This window comes from Nothoprocta perdicaria, unplaced genomic scaffold (assembly GCF_003342845.1).
Source record: "Nothoprocta perdicaria isolate Ctin4 unplaced genomic scaffold, notPer1 scaffold_95, whole genome shotgun sequence".
Taxonomy (NCBI): Eukaryota; Metazoa; Chordata; class Aves; order Tinamiformes; family Tinamidae; genus Nothoprocta; species Nothoprocta perdicaria.
Window position 1 is genome coordinate 186,443 of NW_020456254.1, and position 20,284 is coordinate 206,726.

A 20,284-nucleotide genomic window follows, 5' to 3' on the forward strand; every position below is an offset into this window, starting at 1 on the left:
GTTAGTAGATAATCTCTAGGAAAGCTCAGCCCAGTGTCGACCTGGTGCTGCTTTCTGCTGTGTTGTGTTCTTGGTGAATGTTACCATGTCTATCAAACCTGTGACTGTAAAATTGAAGATCAAAAGAGACATAATTGATGGCCAGGTAAATAGCTTGATAGTCCCCTTCCTTATCTGGCTGTCTGCAGATTTAGTTACAACAGAGACACAAGCCCTATGTCAGATGTTGCCCAACATGTTGTGCTTGTTGGGAAGGAGGTGGGGAGGATTCAAAAGCAGCATCATGACAGGTTCATCTCAGCACATGTTGAGGTGAGCTGGGCATTGCATCAACTTCAGCAAATTTAGAGCAACCATCATGCTGCTGTAAATTTTTCCTGACTGCACCAGATGCCCCCAGGTCTCCCAGTACATGATACTCACTGTACTCCCCACGTCTCCCTCTGGTACCCCTTGTGGCAGTGGCAAGTTGAGCAAGTGGTGCCTTGCTAAGCCCTTGGACAGAGTGGGGCTTAGCTGTAGCGGAGCGCCGTGGACAGCATGAGTGAACAGGCAGAGCAACCTACATGGCAGCTCCAAGTTTGTGGAAGGCAGCAGGGATACTAGGAAAGGCAAAGGGGATCACAGATGTTTAAGGTTGGAAGGGACCTCTAGAGATCATCCAGTCCAACCTTCCTGCTCAAGCAGGGACACCTAGAGCATGTGGCACAGGGTGTCAGCCAGGCAGCTTTAGATATATGGGATGTAGATATATGCCTGGGCAGGAGGACATGGGGGCACATGTCACCCCAGCAAAAGTGCCACCAGGCAGGTGGCTCACCAGACATGGCCATGCACATCCCATCAGTAGGAATCCCATTGGTATCCCCTAAAGGACCATTGCGCCTTGCCCAGCTGCCCCATCAGCAGGAGATGAAGGCAGCTGAGGGATTTCCCCCCGCATCCCCAATGCACCCCAGAGCGCTTTCCCTCCAGCGAGCAGGTGAGCACAGCAGGGCATTTGCACAGCAATGAGCCACGGGGGAGCCCTGAATCCAGGAGCAGCTCCCCGCTCCCGCTGGCGGCAGCGCCGGTGCCTGCCCAGCTCCGCGCTGCACCTTGCGCGCTCGGCTGCGAGCCGGCCGGGCATGCGCAGCGCGGCCGCCGCGGAGGTGGGGAGCCTGGACCACGGCGCTGCCTCCCGGCTCCGAGCTGCCAGTTGCTGGTTGCCAAGCAGTTATCATTGTTTCTGTGACGATTGCAGAGGCTGTTGCTAATTGAAGAAGCCCCCACAGCATCCTTCTCTTTTATTTTTATTTTTTTTCCCTTGCTCCAGCTTCTGCTTTTATTTTAGAGGCTGAAGGAGGAAGGCAGCTAGACTAGTGGGGTTTTTTTTTTAATTTTTTTTTTCTTGCACTGCATTTTTATTTGTTTCTTCTCGCGGGGGTGGGAAATTTCTCAGCTGCTGATTAAGTGATGGACTAGTTACTCATCCTTATTCCTTCAGTGTATGTGTGCGTGCATGTCTGAATACACACACACACACACACACACACACACACACAAGCTTACACACGTATCCACACATACGCACACTGTAAAATCCTCTTTGCCACTGCAGTGGGCACAAATAGGGGAGCATGACTACAGCCAAGGAGCAAAATGCATCAGGGAAACAAGCCCAACAACAAGAACAGGTAACGCTTATTTTTCTTGGTTTTTTTTTTTAATTAATATTATTTTTTAATCAGATAACAGAATTGCATAGCTCTGTTTCTTGTGTGTTCTATATATTTATTTATTTATCGGGTTGCATTCCTAGAATTGCCAGCTGAGTTAACAGCCAGTGGCGAGAGGAAAGTCCTGGGTAGCTGGGTTCAAGGTCTGCCTTCTCAATGTGTATGTGACGGGGGGATGGACCTGAAATTGTGCTATTTTTAACAGACTGCACTGTTTTTCCAAGGTTTGAGAGGTTTGTTCTGCAACTAGTTCTGCATGTGTGTGTGGCTGCGGTATGTTGGGACAGAGGCCCCTTCTCACTGGAGTCATCCCAGCTTTGCCTTTATGAACTTAGCAGGGTTTTTTGCAGCTACTTTGCAGGCAGACATGAAATTGCAAAAGTAGATTCCAGCTCCTTACTTTGTTAGGCACTTTCAGTGAATCTTTAGCTTGATGGCCCTTCAGGGTACAGCGTGTGCCGGGGTGCAGTCAGTATCCAGGGACAAACCCTAGCTGTAAGGGCACAAGTCTTGTGGAATTTGGTGAAAATTGTAGTGCTTGTACCCTCCAAAATTTGATTCACTTTCCTTCTCTAAGTGCTTTATGTGTTTTGGTAGAGGTGGAAAGTTAAAGACTTAATTTCCTCTGTCACCTCTAGTTTTGGTGGAAGTATTCCTATTTGATTGCACATATGAGGACAGAATGAAGTAGAAACTTTCCCTGTACAAAGAAAAAAAAATTAAAAAAAAAAAAAAAAAAAAGCAGAAAAGGGCACCTTGCTAGCTCAAAGTGAGGGGTATTGCTAGGAAGTAGTGACACACAGGAAAGTCGTACTGAGATACTTGGGCTCCAGCTGAAGGCTGCAAAGACTCGGATTCTTGACAGCTCCATCCCGCTCCCGACCTGGCTCCCCTCCCTGTGTGTGGATTCCGGCAGTGCTGCGCTCCCTTCCCCGCATCCATGGCCTTTCGTTTCCTCCCTAAAACGCTGGAAGTTCGCCACTTTAATCATCACTTAGGACGGCATGGGTGTCTATTTTAAACAGATCTCTTGGGATGCAAATTAAATCTTAAAATAGTTCTTCCTTGCTCCATGGGCTGAGTGCCTTGCATTTTTTTTTTCCCCCCTTTGGTGCATTTTTTAGGGAAATAGGGAGGGGAAAGCACGGGGCACCCTCACGCTAGAATTAGCAGGGTATAATCTGCATATTTCAGGGTGACATTTTATTAATAGCCGACACAGAACTGATGGTTCAGTTGAAATAAGAAAGCAACTTTGATGCTGAGAGTGTGAAGAAACTGCCTCTGCCTCAGTGCCCTTCTGCAGTGCTTTTCTGCTTCTCTTTCTCTTGTTTTTGGAGTATGTATTTTTGTCACTGTTTGCTGCAGCTTAAAATTAATACAGCTGTATTTGTGGGAGGAAGGAATGTAAAAATTGCCTTGTCTGAACAAAGAGAAATGTGAGGCTCTCCCCTCCCCCTTTTAAAGCTATATAAAAGTGTCAATTTTGGTAAGTCAAAAAGTGCAAGTCTTTTGCCTTTTATAAAGAATCATTGTTTTTATTTCAAGTAGTGTTATCCATCAAATGCCATTTTGCTAGTGACTTGCTGTGTCTTTGCTACTTCTTTTTTTTTGCTATTCCTAAAAATGCCCAGAATATGTTTTTGGTATTTTGCAGAGACTTGATTAAATATATTCTATAATTGATTGAGAAGCAATAATATTCATGTGGTGAGCTTAAGTATTCTAAAAGTACACACGCTCTCAGATTTGTCTTAGAGTGAGCATGAAATAGAAACATCAGGCATATATAAATATATAAATATCAATGATATTGATGAATATTAATGTTTGAGTCTGCAAGCAACTTTCCCTACTCCTATTTTTTCTTCCTTTTTTTTCCCTTAACGTGTCATTATTAAAACGACCTGACAGTGGGGGGCCAAATCTAATCTGTGCCCATTGATTTGAGTGCACTTTTATCTTTTTACAACACATGCAGATCTAAAAAGTAGTTTATAATTGAACAAAGACTGTATGCAAATTCTGTTTCCTGCCAAAAATTGGTCTGGGCATATCAAGAAATACTGCTAATTTTCTTGCTAAATAATGACTAAGCAACTGAAAGCAGTACCTGGGATAATACTGAAAGCAAACTGCTAGTCTCATAGTAGAGGTTGCAGTCCTTTTCAGGAGCAGCTGCTGCTGTCATGAGAGATTGTGACTGTCCGTTTCCTGTATTCCTCGTTGTGGCATCTCCTTGATTGGGAGGTATGCACGTTCCAGCTGCCTGAAGTGTATTCCCTGTCTACTGCCATGCTCGTCGAAACAAAAAATGGTCAGTAAAAGGTACTAAGATACTGCAAAGCAGTGGGGAGAAGTTTAAAAACATCTGCGGAAGCTTTGTGTGGCTAAGTGGAAGTCTAATCAGACCCACACATCCATAGAGAAAGGCAGATTTCATCTTGAAAGTGTTTCAACTCAAAGAGTTTCTTCCTGAGATTTGTATAAAAAAAAAAAAAAATAATTAGAAAAATGATTAGAGGGTGGAAATACCTGCTTGAAATCAAGGAATAAGCATCCCTCTCTTCTCTTTGTTAATGAAAAATGTCTCTGTAAAGTTTTCTCCTGATCAGCAGTGTTGGCCACCTCCATTCTGATTCAACTCTCAAGAATTCTAATAATTTGTTTCCTTACTCATCTGTTTCCTGAATCTGAACTTAAGTTTTTTGCTCATATTGTTCAGACACCATTCAATAAGTGATGGGTAACAACTGTCTGTTAGGTGCAATAGCTTGACCAAGATGCAAGCTGGATGCAGGTGCACCTATCCACTTAGGTGCTTTTGCCACAGCCCTGGTTTGTTGTTCAGATGGTTGGGGAGGATGTGGTGCGTTGTACAATAATTGCTGTTGTCTTTCTGCTAGACTCAATGCTCAAAAGTCCCTAGAAAAGCTTGGTGTTCGTGTTACTAGTTTAGGGACCAGACTCAAGAGACTGGCAAATGTTTATCTCCTCCTTGGGGTTTGTTAACTGTGTACCTGAACATATCATTAAAACCACTTTTCTTTAAAAACAAAACAAAAAAAAAGTAAGGGGGTCAAGCATTCGGTCAGTGCGCTATGGTAATTTACACCAGCTAAAGATCTGAAGATAGTGTTTTAACATAAGCCTGAAAATATGTTTGCGTAATATATTGCATGCATTTAGCCTAATTCTTCCTACTTTTAATGACCTTTGGGATTGAAAATATCTCTACAGTCATACATAAAAATAAAGAGCTTTTTTTTATGAAATGTGGTAATAGGCATAATGCTGAAATGATTCTTTTAAGTATTTTTAAAACTGAGTCAGCATATCAAGGACATCAAGATGGCAAATAATCAAAGAACACCTTTATAATCATTGAAGGATTGATTGGTTAATTTGATACTTGAGCATGCAGAATAAATGATTGTTCCTGTTCCTTTTCCTGTGTAAGGAAGAGTTGTCATGGATTTATAGGGAGCAAGATCTGGCTCAGAAACATGCACATACCCTAGACAAGGTTATTAATGACAGTTTGCATGCAACTCCATGTACAAAACCAAAAATTAGGTAAGGAGGCAAAATAGCTCAAGGGCTGCTTTTTATTGGAGTGAGCTCTGTTATGAAATGGTGTCAGATCAATAGAACAGTTCTGCCTATTAACTGTCATTAATATAATCAATTTCAAATTTTACAGCACAGATGAAATTCTAAATGGTGGATATCCTAAAGAGGAGAGAGAACATGCTTAACTTGGAAAAGCTAGTCCAGAATCAGGAATAAAAAGATGGAAAGATTAATATTTCACACTTCAAATGTTCCCCTGCCACTCTGAACTTCCCTGAAATAGCTTGTTGTATGTTGCAGAGTGAGCACTTTTGGAATATTTAATATGCTATGCTAAAATGTGTCTCTTTGGGAGCAAATATGCCCAAAGAGCAGGAAAAAAACCACACTTCAGGTACATTTAGGAGGCCCTTCCCCTAAGTAGCTGTATTTCAGGTAATTCTGGGATTCCGGTAGGAAGACACGTCAATCCATGTGTGCCTCAGTTGTTCCCTTTGAGGTCATAAGTTTCCTTAACCATTACAAGCTGAATTCTATATTGGCTGCTCATTCTCAGACTAAACCTAGAAGAGCCATTATTGAACTATCTATGGCTGTGTCTCCTTTGGAAGTGTTATGGACCCAGGAGAGAGGTGCTGAGATCCCAAAGCCAGTGCAAACATTTAGGAGGTTTCGGGAGAACGAATATTTCATGCTAGTTCTAGACTGGTGTGATGTCCACTGGTGGCTGAAGACCATTTTCTCATTTAGTTTCCTTCAAAAACAGGCCAGTTTACGTGCTCTGAGACCACTTTACAGTGTGATCTAAAGCAAGGTAGTTGGCTGTGACCAGGAGATTTATTTCAATAGTGCACTTCTGGTCTAAATGAAAATACTAGGTGTACTCCCTGCATCCTCAGCAGGGATGGGAGAAGGTTTTTAAAAAAAAAAGTGTAATTTCATATGAGCTGTGTTCCTGGATCTGAAGATATTTTAAGTATTCATTTTTTCCCCAGCATGGATGACTTAAAATCATTCCAGATCTGCTCTGCTTTACCTGAAAGCTGTCCAGCAAATCTCTGTCACTTTGTCACTGCTTTATCTGAAAGTTCTGGCTTTCCATAACACCAAAGCCTCCTTACATCACTGGAGCAACTCACACTGGCTTCAAAGAGTGCAGATCCCTTCACATTGTAAACAGACTGCAGTAGGGAGCAGTTTCAGCCACACAGTATATCTTGTGAATGTTAGCTGTCAAAATAGGGAAGGAAACTGCCCTTATATTTGTCAATACCATCCACAGTGTGTGCTGGACTAAAAACAACCATGACTGCCTTTGCTGTGTATTCTTAGAAAAGTTCAATCTGAGCCTTGTAGCTCTTTATATTTGGAAGCAGACTGCGTGTGCTGCAGGAAAGCTCTGATTTACGGCGATGTTAATTGGTATAGTCAGACTCCCTGCTGTAGAGCCCTGGTGGCACAAATTCCATGGAGAGGGAGACAGAGGTGCACCGTGGCATGCCTCTGTGCCCTGTGTTCAGCGGTGGGCTGGGAGTAGCTTTGCCCGGAGCTGGGGAACCGGTGGGAGTAGCTCTCCCAGGAGATGAGCTAATTTAGCAGATTATCTCAGTGACTTGGGATAGCTGTGCTCCTACGTTCTTGGCCACAGCTGAAAACTGTCATTTCCCAAAGGTGAATCCCTGCTTGTGAGAATCCCTCTTTCTTGATGACTTGATCTAGTGCTTTGGCTCTGCTTTTTACGGTTGCCCAGAAAAGAGGGAGCAATGTCCACTTCACTGGCTAGCCAGAGAAAGAAGAGAAGAGAAACTTGACTTTGACTTGCATAGAAAACAAATGTTGTTTCACAATTATTATTATTTTAATGGAAGTTAGGAGTTTCAATGATTTTTTTTAAGAAAACTGTTGATATGAGGCAATGCTGTTCTTTGCTAATAAACGCTCTATAAATTACATATCTTGTAGACCCAACACAGGCGTTCTCCAGGAAGTCACAGAGCACATTTATGTTTCATTCCACTAATGATTTCTGATCTATTTCTCAAGAGATTAAATTTCCGTAATAGTGCTCCTGAGAACACTCTATTCAAGAACATGAAATTGCATCGAACTGGCAGGCTTTTCAAGCTGTTAATTTGCTATTTGGATTGCAGGCAGCTAAACAATGAGGAGTGGGGACATAGATGGCAAGGAGCACATTTGGCATAATACCAAAGTCTCAGAAAGAGAAAACAGTAGACACTGAAATGGAGGTGCCTCTGGAAGACCTCATATGTGTCAAGACCCCCTTGTGCTTGTGATCTTCCACACATGCAACTTCCATGCGGTATTGGGATTTCATAGCAAAGTACTAGAGACTCCAAAAGCTTCAGATTCTAGTTAAAGTTGACAGGTCAAGCAGAGATTGGCAATGGGAGGTGCTGTATCACCGCTCCTTGAGATACTACTGGTTAACTGCTGCTCTCTTTGACATAGATATTTTGTGTTGCACTCCTATTTAAGTCTAGTCTGTCTTTTAGCTTGGACAGAATAACCTGTCTACAAAGTTAACCAGTTATCTAGGGTTTATAAGATAGGATTCATACTCTACAAGGAAAAGAACCTCACAAAATTTCTTTTTTTTTGTTCTTTTTTTTTTGGTGGTGCATTAATAGAGTACTATGCACTGCTATAGTGATTTAGCGAACAATGTTTTTACCTGCTTTCATTTCTTATGCTTTTAGTACTGCTGCTTTGTGATCTTTCTAATGCATTAAGTTGCCGTGAATCATAGTCACTTAAGACAATGTTAGAAAAGGCAGCAGTTTTTAAATGATGTAAAGTAGAATAATATATATTATTTATGTGCTTTATTCTGTATATTTCTCATTAGTCTTTCATTCTTTCATCCTTTCTTTCATCTTTCTGTCTGCTCTTCCTTCTATGATTCTAAAGCAGGATTAAGTGAGTGGTAGATTGCAGAGATAAGAGTACCAGCAGCTATTGCTGAGTTTATAATATCCATTTCTCCCTGCCCCATCCTTCTCCCCCTTCTCCAAAAGGCTGTCAGAGGTGCAAAGAACTACCTGGAGAAGAGAAAATAGTGCATTGAGCAAGTTTGCAGAGGCTTTTCTAAACAGGAACTTGAAAGGAGACTCGTATTTCAAATCAGTGAGGATAATGAGGAATGGAAGAATCAGTAAGAACTGTTTCTGATTAAAGATCAAAGCTTGCCTGGGATTATCAGGGGACTGTGAGTGATAGTTTGGCAGCTGGAGCTCAGGACTCCAGTGCTTCTTTTGCTTCAGACTTCCTACATTGCATGGAACAAGTATGTTAGACATATGTCCTCAGTGTCCTCAACATCTACCCTTGTGGGACTGTGAGTGTCCATGGTCCCCTTACATTGGGGGGAAAAAGTAGGGGGGAAATTTTTGTGTAGGATGTTTTGTTTTGTGTAGAAAATACTGTTTTCATTTACAAAATGTAGTTTTGTTTTGTGTTTTGTCTAAAGGCATTTTATACCTGATGGTATCTTGTGTGATAAGCACATGAAAGATTATGAGGTTCAGAGATATAGTAATTGAGGCTGCACAGGTAAGTACCTGAGATACCAGGGAGATGTACTGCTTGACATTTAGAGAATGTACAGAAAGGGCCATAACAAAGCTTGAAAACTAATTCTGAAGACTTAGATGTGAATAAGAATTTCAGCAGAAAATAAGATCAAGGTGAAGGTAAACCCTGGTAGGGCTTCAAATCGCTGTAACCAAACTTGCAACTGAGAAAGTGAAGAAAAACTCATGGAATTTTAGGATTGCTTCTCATCCTGAGATTTCTGGAACTAGAAGCAAATTTACAGTTTGAGGTAAAATTTACACGGGTATTTCTACTCTTACTAGCATAGTGCAGAAAGACTTTTTCTGAGGAGGAAGAATTAAGTCCTAACAGTATGAATACTACAGTGTATTTAGGAACCCATTGAGCTAAAATGGAGAAGTAAATAGTGTGAAGATAAACCAGGAAGATATGTGATCAAGGCTATGAATGAAACCTTCCAGAAGTGGAAGTCATAAGAGCGCTAGAGCTCAAGGCCTGAGAGGCTTTGTGATAGCCAGCATAGCTGTGAGGCAAGGTGAGGCTCAGGGCCTTGTGAGTGTAGAGGAAAGGCCTTATGCAGAGTGGTGGACTTGGAGAGAATTGTTAAATAAGATGGAAAAAGAGAGGAAATACCTCCCATTTCCTTTGCCAAACTATGCATGGCAGGACAAGGATAAAAAACTTCTGTAGCTCAACAAAGATGAGTTTGGGGAGGTGCAACTTAAATATGGGTGCATTTGGAAGTAAAAGGTGCTTATGAAGGGAAAGGAGGCTGAACATAGGTAAGGAAGCAGGGCAAGGGAGCAAAATTAACTAGAGCTCTGTTGTACAGAGCAGCAATCACACTTATTCCTGGGAGAGCTTTTTGGCTCAGGACCGCTAAATGCTTTGCAAACCATAGCGAGTGGTTTCAGTGCCCCGGGAGGTGGCAGTGGCTGCTCCGAGGGCAGCACAGGGGCTCTGTGGTTACATTAACAGAAGATGGTCTACAAAGTGATGACTAGCCACAAACCTTGCAGGATGGAGGATGTTCAGAGAAGTCTTCTGTCTCATCTTTGCCAGGCGTTTGTGTTGGGCACTGCGCTTGTCTCAGTTTTTCCATTCTTGCTTGTAACTCTCTTTTTCTACTGCCTACCATCAGGGGAGCAGGCCCTATTTTTACCAGATATTACCCAATGATTGCCTGTGTCCATTGCTGCCTGAATAAAGATTTTCTGAGGGAGAACCTGTGCCGTATGCATGAAGTGGCTGTTACTCTTATGTGATGCTGTTTTGTGGGGAAAAAAAAAATGCAGGTGGAAACTGCAGATAGATGATGGTGTCTTACAGTGAAATTTGTCCTTGTCTGCTGGACAGTCTGCTCACTAAGGAGTAACTGTGACCCTGCTCTGGGATTGTCTCTGGCTAGATAGTCATGCAGAGCCACCCTCGCAGTTATGTCTTGGGCTCCTCCAACACATTTGGTGGTAGAGGCTGGTAATGAGTCCTTCTCCTTGGTTCCTGCAAACAAGGCTTTCTGCTCAAAGGCATTTTGGCTTAAAAAAGCCAAGAGGTAAGAATTTTGCATACAGAGGTTAGACTAAGCTTGTTAGAATTGATGAGTGTGGGGAGGGAGAGAGTTAGTCGATAGTGGATAGAGATAAGACAGAGAGAAAGCGTCTAAACATCTAGCCTTGTGCTTTTGCCTCACGCTTTGGGTGATCACAGTGGACATAAAAAGTGGCCCTATCTTCTCACGGGAAAGCCTTGTGTCCTTGTGCCACTCAACAAATTTTGACTTGGTGGGAACTAAGGTCTGAGTATTTCTTGTGGGAATAGGGGGATGTGACATATTGAAGTACATATAAAGTGTTAAGCTGAGCTTATAAAGGAAACAATCATGGAAAAACCTGTTGCAAAGGAGAAGAGTTTGAGCGAAATAGCAAAAATAAGCAAATCTCAAGACTTTTTTTAAGTTTTCAGCTTATCTATCTACATTTGTCAGTCTGAAAACAAATGGCTTTTTTTTTTTTTTTTTTTGCTGTTGTCTATAAAATCTAGCAAACATGAAAATAAAAGTACAAGGGTCTACAATGCCTTGACTAAAGTAGTTTATACTACTACTTAACTACTTCTGTGCTTGAAATTGGAGAGATAATAAGCCTTCAGCTGAAGCAATTAGTCTGCAGTTTTTGACTCCATTAGCTTCACTTATGTCTCCAGCTGAATAGTTACACTAAGATATTTAAGGCTTAGTTGTAGTATATTATTGTCAAAAGTGAAAACATAACTTAGACATTGATTTACTGCTAATTTAGCTTGTCAGAGATACCATAATAAACATGTAATTGACTGGGGGTGAATGTATGCAGTTGCATATTATATGAAATTTATTTTGTGTTTTAATTTAGCTTAATCATACCCTGTGACCAATCTCTTAACAATTCCTATGTAGAGTTTAAAGAGGTCTGATAGTTAATCTTCATATGGTTGTAGGAATTAATTAATGTACAATGAATTGTAACCAGGCTTGGGACAGCCTTGCACTTTTGCCTTCCTATTTTCATGGCCAAGAGCAAATGGGTTACCTTCAAATGCATATGCAGCATTTTGTGACTAATGATGGAGAGAAACTCAAGGATATACAGGGAAAACATACTACAATGCAGCCCATACTAAAATGAGAGAGAGCAGAAGAAACACAAAGTCATTGCTTATTAGCTGTACAAAGCAGATGAGATAGCTTGAGGGAAGAAGTAAGCAAAAACTTCAGGCTCTTTTTTTATTCTTAGATGTTATGATAACAGATAAAGGAGGAGAATTGATCAAAGTGAGGAAGGATAAGGAGACTTTCTTTTATTTATTTATTTTGTATTCCTTACATTTCCTTTCTGTTAGATGCTGTTGCATTGAGTATAACAGACATTGACTGCTCTGCACGACACAAGAAATTTGTATAGAAACTTTTTTTTCCCCTTATTCTTATCTCCCTCCCTTATCTCCCTGAAATCCCAACTCTTCACAGTTTAATAATACTACTACTAACTTTTTTTTAATGTCCCAATGTTTGAAGCAAAAGCTAACTTAAATATTCCTGAGAATACTGATCCACTGAATGTAACGAGTATTTGAGATTAATCTTGCTGAACTTAATAGGTAGAGGCTTCAATTGCCTTAAATTGAATTATTTTCTGTGGTCTTTTCCTCATAAGGTGTAATACATGGTTTTACATGGATTATATGAATGCTTGACTTTGCTGTTGCAAGTCATGCTATAATTGGAAGTTTTATTCCCACACTCAGCCAGATAAAACAAAGAGCAGTTGTGAATGTATGGGACAGCAAAATCCAAGGAGAAATTGCTTGAAATAGCCCTGGAAAGTACTTAGCACGTAAGGCTTGTCCATTAGTAAAATGTATATTGATTAGTGAACCCTTTGACTTTCCTTGCTAAAGGCTTTTCTGTTCTCCCTTGATGTTTAAATACTCAGGTATCTCCTGGTAGGACTGGCCAAGTTTAGTTACTGCTTGTTTACTTGGTAGCCATCACTTTCACATACAGGTGTAACAGCACCTTTAGAGTTGGTGGTCAGTAAATAGATGATATCTTCACTTCCCCGCCATCCCCCCTTATGAACAACTAACTTTTTGCTTTTTTACATAAGGAAAAAAAAAATCCAGCAAAAGGCTGGAGGATCAGTTAATCGGGTTATAGTCTTTGCTTAAAGAATTCGAAGAAGCCTAATATATGTTACTTAAGGTGTCTAAATGCTGTTTTTGCTTTAACCAGCCCTCTTGCAGTGTTGACACAAGACTTCTTGCAGTGAAGGATGATGTGGCATTTTCTCGTTATCCTGGGCTTGCTGGTACCCTTCCATCCTTAAGTCCTCAGAGCAACACAACCATGAACCATAAGCATGTTCTTATCTTCCCAGACCCTACAATATGTCTGTACTTCTTCCCCATGACATGCTTGGTGAGAGAAGGAAGCTGACCAGAACTGTATGTATTAAGATGATGAGTCTCAAGTCCAAATGCAAGTCTGCTCTTTTAGTCCTAGTGTTTTAGGCGGAGAGAGTAGTAGAAAGGGCTGTCAAAGGAGCTAAGAATAGCCATACTTAAACTGTCAATGTTTTGCCCAGTATCTTGTCTGCAGTGGTGGCTCTAAGTGGATGCCTAGGGATGAATAAGAACAGGACAAGCATACAAAATACTTCCCTTGAGCTCTCTCCCAGCCTCTATTTTCAGCCCAGTGATTTCTTAAGTTAGATGTCATTTCGCTATGTTTAATAATTCACATTACATTTCTCTACCAAGTACTGAGCCAGTTTTCACTCAAAGCTTGCTAGAGCGTTGAAACAGCCCAGGCCTTCTCAGGTGCTCTTCCCTTTCTGTAGTATTGTTCTTGGAGACTAGAAGCCTGTGCTGCTCTTTACAGGAGCCTTTCATACAAGTGAGTTAGGGTACATATCAGCACTGATAAGAGGTTACATGTTAACAGAGTATCTGTTTAAAATGGATCCTATAAGGACTTCTGGAAATTAGATGTGTATGGAATATGATGTAGAGATGTTCAAAACCAGTGGTCAAACTGAGAAGAATTCTATTGTCTTCATTGTGCCTATGCTATCTTTCACCACTGTCAAAACCCTTGTATAGAAAACTGAGACTTTATTTCTACAAGAGCACAAAACTTATTGCTAGCAGTTCTTTTCCAGCTGACCCCTTCTCTTTTCACCTAGGTTTTAAAGTAGGAAAAAAAAGCTGAATATTGTAAATGATCTTCTCTGTGCAGTTCTGTTGTGATAGAAACAGCGCAACTTTCACAGGTCAAATTACTCCATGTTATTCTGATGTGTGAACTCCAATGGAGCTCTAGCTAAAGAATGGACTTCATGATTTGGATCATAGTATAAATCAGCCTCTGCTTACAGCCTGGAACCAGATTGCAGGTCTAGTCTTCCTATCATTTGTTTCAGGAGATTTATTGGCACACCTTTTGGCTCCTCTACACTTTCTTGGGGGGAAATAGCATTCAGACTGGTCTTCTACCTACCTGGAGGTAGGATGTGACTAGACTGCACCTGGGGGCCAGGAGTGTGGGCCTTCTGCCAGACCTCTCTGCCAGGTAGTGAAGACTTCCTATAAATTTCTACAGGTTCCTATAAATTCCAGAATTTCCCCATCCAGCTATAATGCTCTTGGCATCTGGGTGTATCAGTAAATAAATAGCCATCTTATGTCTTTTGCCAAACTGAGGACATTTTTTCCTAGCTTTTCAGCATCCTCGTACAAATTACAAGGAAAAAACACACGATCACTAGGTATTACAATGATCAATGGCCACTGTCACAGGCTGATGCAGATTTGAACTCTTCAGTGTTTGCCTTGGAGATTACAGATGTTTGAAACCATAGCTGTGCTACTTTTTGTACTGTAAAGTGTAGTTCAATCATGCAGTAGTATTTCCATCAATTCCCCTAACTCATAACCTTTCAAATCTACATATTTGGAAATTTCAACACTTTTGGACAATAAATTAATTTTTGCTTGATAATTTTAAGGTATCTACATTAAAATAGGAAAAAGTGAATCTCATGTTTGAAAGGATGGGAACTTACCAAAATACAGAATTCTCATTGTTCTGAAAATTATTTCCTGCTGCCAAAGTGTGTTATAAGTTCTGGTTTTGTTTCTTTGAAAAATGCAAAAAGTTAAATATTTGCCCTGATTTGTGATTATAACTGCATAACTAGACTTAATAGTCCTGCATCCTCCCAATCAATATATCAGAAAATTGTGGGATCACAAATTTCTTCCCCACCTTACTTTAAGATGGCATGTTGCTACTGCTGTTTTTTTATATTAAAAAAGTCTCTTTTTTGCACACAAAGATTTGAGGTAATTGAGTTCTTCAAGAGGCCATGTATAATACACATGAGAAATAATGTATGTACTTGAGGGCTAAAAATATAAACCTAAATGAATCCTAGTGGGATGCTGTGTGTTCTTGCTGCACTTCTAGTCCTCTCGCTGAACCTGGAGCTTATTTCTCTTTGCTCTTGTTTCCCATTTTGATTATCTTTCCCTTGACTTCTATTTAAAAAAAAATCAAAAGCAAGAATCTTTTTTTTCATTTGTTTTTTGTTTTTCCTTTGCACAGGGCTGCCAAGTTGCAGCAGCAACTGTAACACACAGGTTCTGCCTGATGCTGCAGACAATAATATTTGTGCCAGAGGTTTCCTGCAAGCAGCAAATGTGTGAGCACAGTGGAGCTACATGAGCATGTCCTTTCTCCAGGGAAACAACATCATACATTTTTCAAATCATGTAAACCAGTTATATACGCAGTTTTGTCCTGTTCTTTTCAGGTTCCTATACTTTTGACTACAAATACCTACGGTTTTCCAGACACAGTGCGTCTAATATCCACTACAGCTTTCCCCGGCCAGTTTCTCGAGAAACTTTTCTGGGGAGAAAAATGGAATTAATTTGTTTTGAGCCATTCACCAAATATTGTTTGTGCTTTTACGTATGACTGACTCCTTGTCAGGTGCTATGCATAACTTTTATTTATTTTTATGACTGAATCTGTTGATTAAAGAATAGATGACCCTTGCTCTAAGGAGGCTGAGTTTAGGTGATACTGAGATGTTTGTACTTCATTACTTTTCACTGACTTGACTGTTCACATACATACAGTCTCTTTCCATGAAAATGGCCTTCAGTTACCAGATGAAGATTAGTGCATGGTCCTAAGCCAAAAGACTGTAAAGTGCAATTTTTTAGTTTTTTATTATTATTATTATTATTATTATTATTATTATTATTATATATTCTTCAACATGAATAATATAATTAGATCAAGAATAGATTGACATTGAGTTTTTGGAAAATTGACTTAGTCAGCAAAAGGGAACACCTAAGCCTTGCTGAAAAAGGTGTGACCTTGACTTGTCCACTTGTACTAATTGTCTTCAAAAAATTTAGATAGCCATATATATTTTTTTCCTTTTTCTGCCATATCTTAGGAGGGAGGAGAGTACACTCAAATATAGTGTATTAATCTGCGTTATTACCTTAGATGAACAGAGCAATAAAAGCATTTACCTCACTTTTATGGGGATTAAGCAAGAGAAGTCTACAAAATTGCTTAAAAAAAAAAAAAAAAAAGAAAATCCATTTGTGAGTTTTGCCTGCAGGAATTATGGATTTTAGGGAAAGAAGGTCTTTTGCAGAAGTTGCTGTTGCTAATCTTTCTGAATCCCTCCTGGGAAGTGGTGTGTAAAGGGGCTGGGAGGCTGGAGGCAGTTTTGTTTCCTGCTGCCTGTCTGTGCCTCTCTTGGTGCCTTGGCTGCTCTGTTCCGTGAGGATGCAGCAGAGAGGACGCAGATGGCCAAGGATGGCGTTGAAGACTCCCATCCATTTTTAGCAGCGGATTCGGTGCCTGCGAGCCATTTGCCCTTTTTGTTATTGTTATTTTGTTCTGCCTTGTAAATAGGAAGACCATTCAAACTTTGGCCACAGAATACTCAGGATGAAATATATAAAAAAAAAAAAAAAAAAATTGGATAGCTCCCCCTTTTTAAATTCAACGTTATTTAGGATATTTCAGACAAATGTCATCTTCACATTTCTTTGTGTAATGAAAGATGTGGTCCTGCCTGTTTATCGTGAAATGTGGGCACTCCACAGGGATGAAACACAGCCGTAATAACTGAAAAATTTGCAGCATCTTATTTGGATTGCTGGGATTTGGCAGGAGACAGTCAGTTAACACAAAAAGCCAGGAAGAAAATCAAATAGCTGTGGGAGACATTGAAAGTAACAGATGAGAAGAGGTTGCTTACAGAATTTTGATTCTATACAATAAATTATTGCAGGCAAATTGAACTGCTGCCCACTCCTCAGTGATGTTAAAGAGCTGGCAATAATGCATATTTTGGCCAGGCAGTCATCTACTGTCTCTTTTTTTTTTTTTTTTAAATTTATTTATTTATTTTTTGACAAGCAAGCAAAATCTGAATGAGGAAAAGGACTAATTAATCATTACTTTATATAACCTTTACCAGCATGATACAATCTTGACATTTGAGTTCCACAGTGCAGTGCTCATTTAAATGAGGTCTGCTTTTTTTTCTTGTTGCTGATCTTTTTTGTTTGTTTTTGTTGTTTTTGTGAGATCCACTGGAAAAAACATGTGGAAATACTGAGGGGTTTCAGGGGAGTCTAATGGAATTAGGTGTTCGAACCCAACTGAAAATGACAGTCTCAAATGTTTCAGCTTACAGTATAGCACACACTTGGTAAATAATACCCAGGAGGAAAATTGTTGAGTCGTGATAAATTGTTGAGCATCGTAAAGCTATTGTAGGTCTCACTGGGGACTGCTGAAAGCTCAGTGCTCTTGAAAATCAAGCCAATTATGTAGGTGCTCATGCACAGGCATTGAGGACTCACTTTTCTTGTGCATGAAAAGGGATGGATTTTTAAAAGCTTTCTGTTGTTAGTGGACATTTATTCCCACTCCTCTGCCCCAACCCATTCTTTTTTCGGAAAACAACTAAAAAGGCCGCATACTTTAAACAAACATATTTTAAATGGTGTAGAGTCAAATTAGGGTATTTACCTTTGGGAAATAGAGAATGATCCTCTGGTTGGTGTCAAGAACGACAAGGTAACAGTATCTCAAATTTTAGGGCATTAGATAATCCTTTTGAGTTTGTTTCCTCCTTTGCATGCAATCCATTATTATCCAATAATGGACCTGGTTTGCAATTTTAGTGATGGAATAGAGTTTTGTTTTCCTTTTCTAATTGGAATGTGGCAGCTTTGGAAAGACCTCAAGACAGGAAATGGTGTAAAAGGACTGTTTATACTGTTATAATAATGAAATATAATTACAGGGTTTCTTTATTTAAAAACATCTCTTTACGGAAAGCTATGTATTGCTGAAAGGTCTGACCTAGCAACATGTCAAATAATAATACTTAACACTTGCTTCATACTTTGTCTTCAAATTGCTCTTAAAATATTCTTCCTGGTATCTCAGTGATGTAGGTAAACTGTATTACCTACACTTGGCAGAAAGGGAAGCTCCATATAAGAATGAAGGAACTTGCCTAGGGCTAAATTGCTCCCGTTTCAGCTTCCTAGTCCATGCGATGCAGTGTTGTTCTGTGCTGTGGGGACCTACCAGCTGCGGTCAGCACTAGCTTCAGGCAGTTTATTGCAAGGGTGTAAATGTGCCCTACATTGCCTAAGCATTTTTGAAAATGCTAACAATGATTTATTCATTTTTTTCATTCGTTTACTCAGATTTTTGGTTTTCTAAAGAGGATCTAAGCATCTTTATGGGCACCTCTGGAGATCTGACAACCGTTTAAAGAATCACTTCCTGAAACAGACTCTAGTAAGAAGCTATAGATCTTAACTCTCCAGTAGCAACGCTTGGGCACGCACTGGTTTTACGTATCCATGTATAGATGCACATATATGTGTGATCCCACTATGAAAATCACTAAGTCTTTAAGGCTGCAAACTCTCACTGCATCCATAACTTGGGAGGAAGAAATCACTGCCCGAAGACCAAGATATTTCTAGAAAAGTAATAGGCAGTGTCTTTCCTCTTTGAGAGGCAACATTTTCTCAGTTCCCACTAGATTTCTTTTGGCCTGAGCAGTAAGTGATTTGTCACTCCTCCCTCCCCAGAAGTTGCTGATCTCTACAGATCCTATCCTTTTCTAGAAGGCAGTGATGCTGGTGCTACAGCACCTGCAACATATAGTTTTTCAGGAATTACAATCCAATTAAGATAGATCTTCATCCCTAACTAATGATTTTAGATGACTCTCCTTGTTTGGTGTAATAGTTTGATTCAAAATGTTTTTGCAATACTACTTACCTGGCTTGAGGCAACTGAAATTGGACACCTAGAATTAGAAAACACCTTGACTTTCATTCTCTGCTTCCCAGCTGTGCAATGAGTTAATGTCTTCTTTTCCATGTAGAGGTGCTATGGAAAGAAAGTGATGAATCTATGTAGCAGTCAAATATTGTAGTGATGAGATATATAGAAGCTGTTATGAGAAAATTGGTGTCTCTGCCTTTAAAGCAGGTCGTGACTGTGTGCTGCAAATATGGCCACACACACAATGGTGAGGATCAAATGAAATACTGAAGAGGCCTCATTACATGCAAGCACCAGCCCCTTGATGCTGTGGGTGAAGCAGAAGAAAGTGTGTGTGAGCATGTAATTAGACTCTCACACAATGCCTACGTGCAAGGGTGAGTTGTGGCTTGTGGACCTTGAGGCTTAATTCTGACATTTCCCAACTTACTGCTCACACATGTACCTTAACCTTCTTTTAAAGTACATTTTGTCTGTAATTGCTGAATTAGGGTGAGACCATCAAAACACTTGGCACTTTCCTGTCTCTGTTGCTGCCACAGATAATAGGACCACATGGATGACTTCAGTGGCAGCAAAGTTAGGCCAATGCTGAGTACTATTCAAGTCACAAACTACCATTAACGTTGCAGATTCTCTGCAAAATATCCTGAGGAAAAAATGCAGCACCTACTGCATGAAATCTGTCAAGTTCTTATCACTCCTAAGGACTGCTAGCTTTCACTATTAAGAACAGCCTTGTAAGTGATATTAGGCATTGGCAGTGTTTATGTTATTTGCGAGGGCATAACACCAGCATGCACAGTTTCTCATATTAGCCTTGAATGCAGACTTCATGGAGCAGATTCTGAGCTTCAGAAACCTTGGGGTAACCTACAAAGATGTCCTTACAATATGCACTGAGTGAAACTGAAATGACCCAGAGCTGAGTTTATGTTATGCAAGCATCAGAGATCAGAACCCTATTGTGCTGAGTCCTTATCAGACACTGCCAGGGATATGTGGCAGTTAAAAAAAAAAAAAAAAAAAAGAGAAAAAAAGAGAGATTTCTTATTCTGTTTTACATATAGGGGAGGCAGGCTGGCAGGAAGCTGAACTTGTTTTGCATTTGCTAAAGAATTGGAGACTTCTTCCAAGACAGTCAGGAAATCTCTAGTAGGATCGTTAATAGAATCTAGATCTATCAGGCTGTGACTGTAATTTTAGCAATGTAATCCCTTTCTCATTTCCTTTTCAGATCTACTCCTCAAGCCTGCATGCTGAACTTCTGTTTTTCTTCACTCTTTTAAGTGTTTCTTTCACTTACGCAGTCTTATGTTAGCAGCAAATAGTTGTCTTTCTCTGAAAAAAAAAAAAAAAAAAAAAGGAATATTGGTCTATTTTAGCTTTCCTCATAGTGTCTCTTATGGACACTAAGCTTTGGAAATTGGAGTGTACTGAAGTGAAGGTTACAGAGTATTCCCACTTTTCACAGTGAGGCTTCAGATGAGCTAGCAACTGAATAGAAATGCCTGTCTTATATTTAGGA

At 40.1% G+C, this 20,284-nt stretch overlaps 1 protein-coding gene across 1 annotated transcript in view; it reads left to right on the forward strand.

Annotated features, from left to right (window-relative positions):
* Positions 1-1,536: 1,536 nt before the first annotated feature.
* The window catches only part of DPP6 (dipeptidyl peptidase like 6), a 241,474-nt gene continuing 222,726 nt past the window's right edge, over positions 1,537-20,284 (forward strand). Inside the window, exon 1 of the mRNA XM_026052982.1 lies at positions 1,537-1,676. Coding sequence (XP_025908767.1) covers positions 1,620-1,676 — 57 coding nt within the window. The 5' untranslated portion in view covers positions 1,537-1,619. The remainder of the gene's footprint in view (positions 1,677-20,284) is intronic.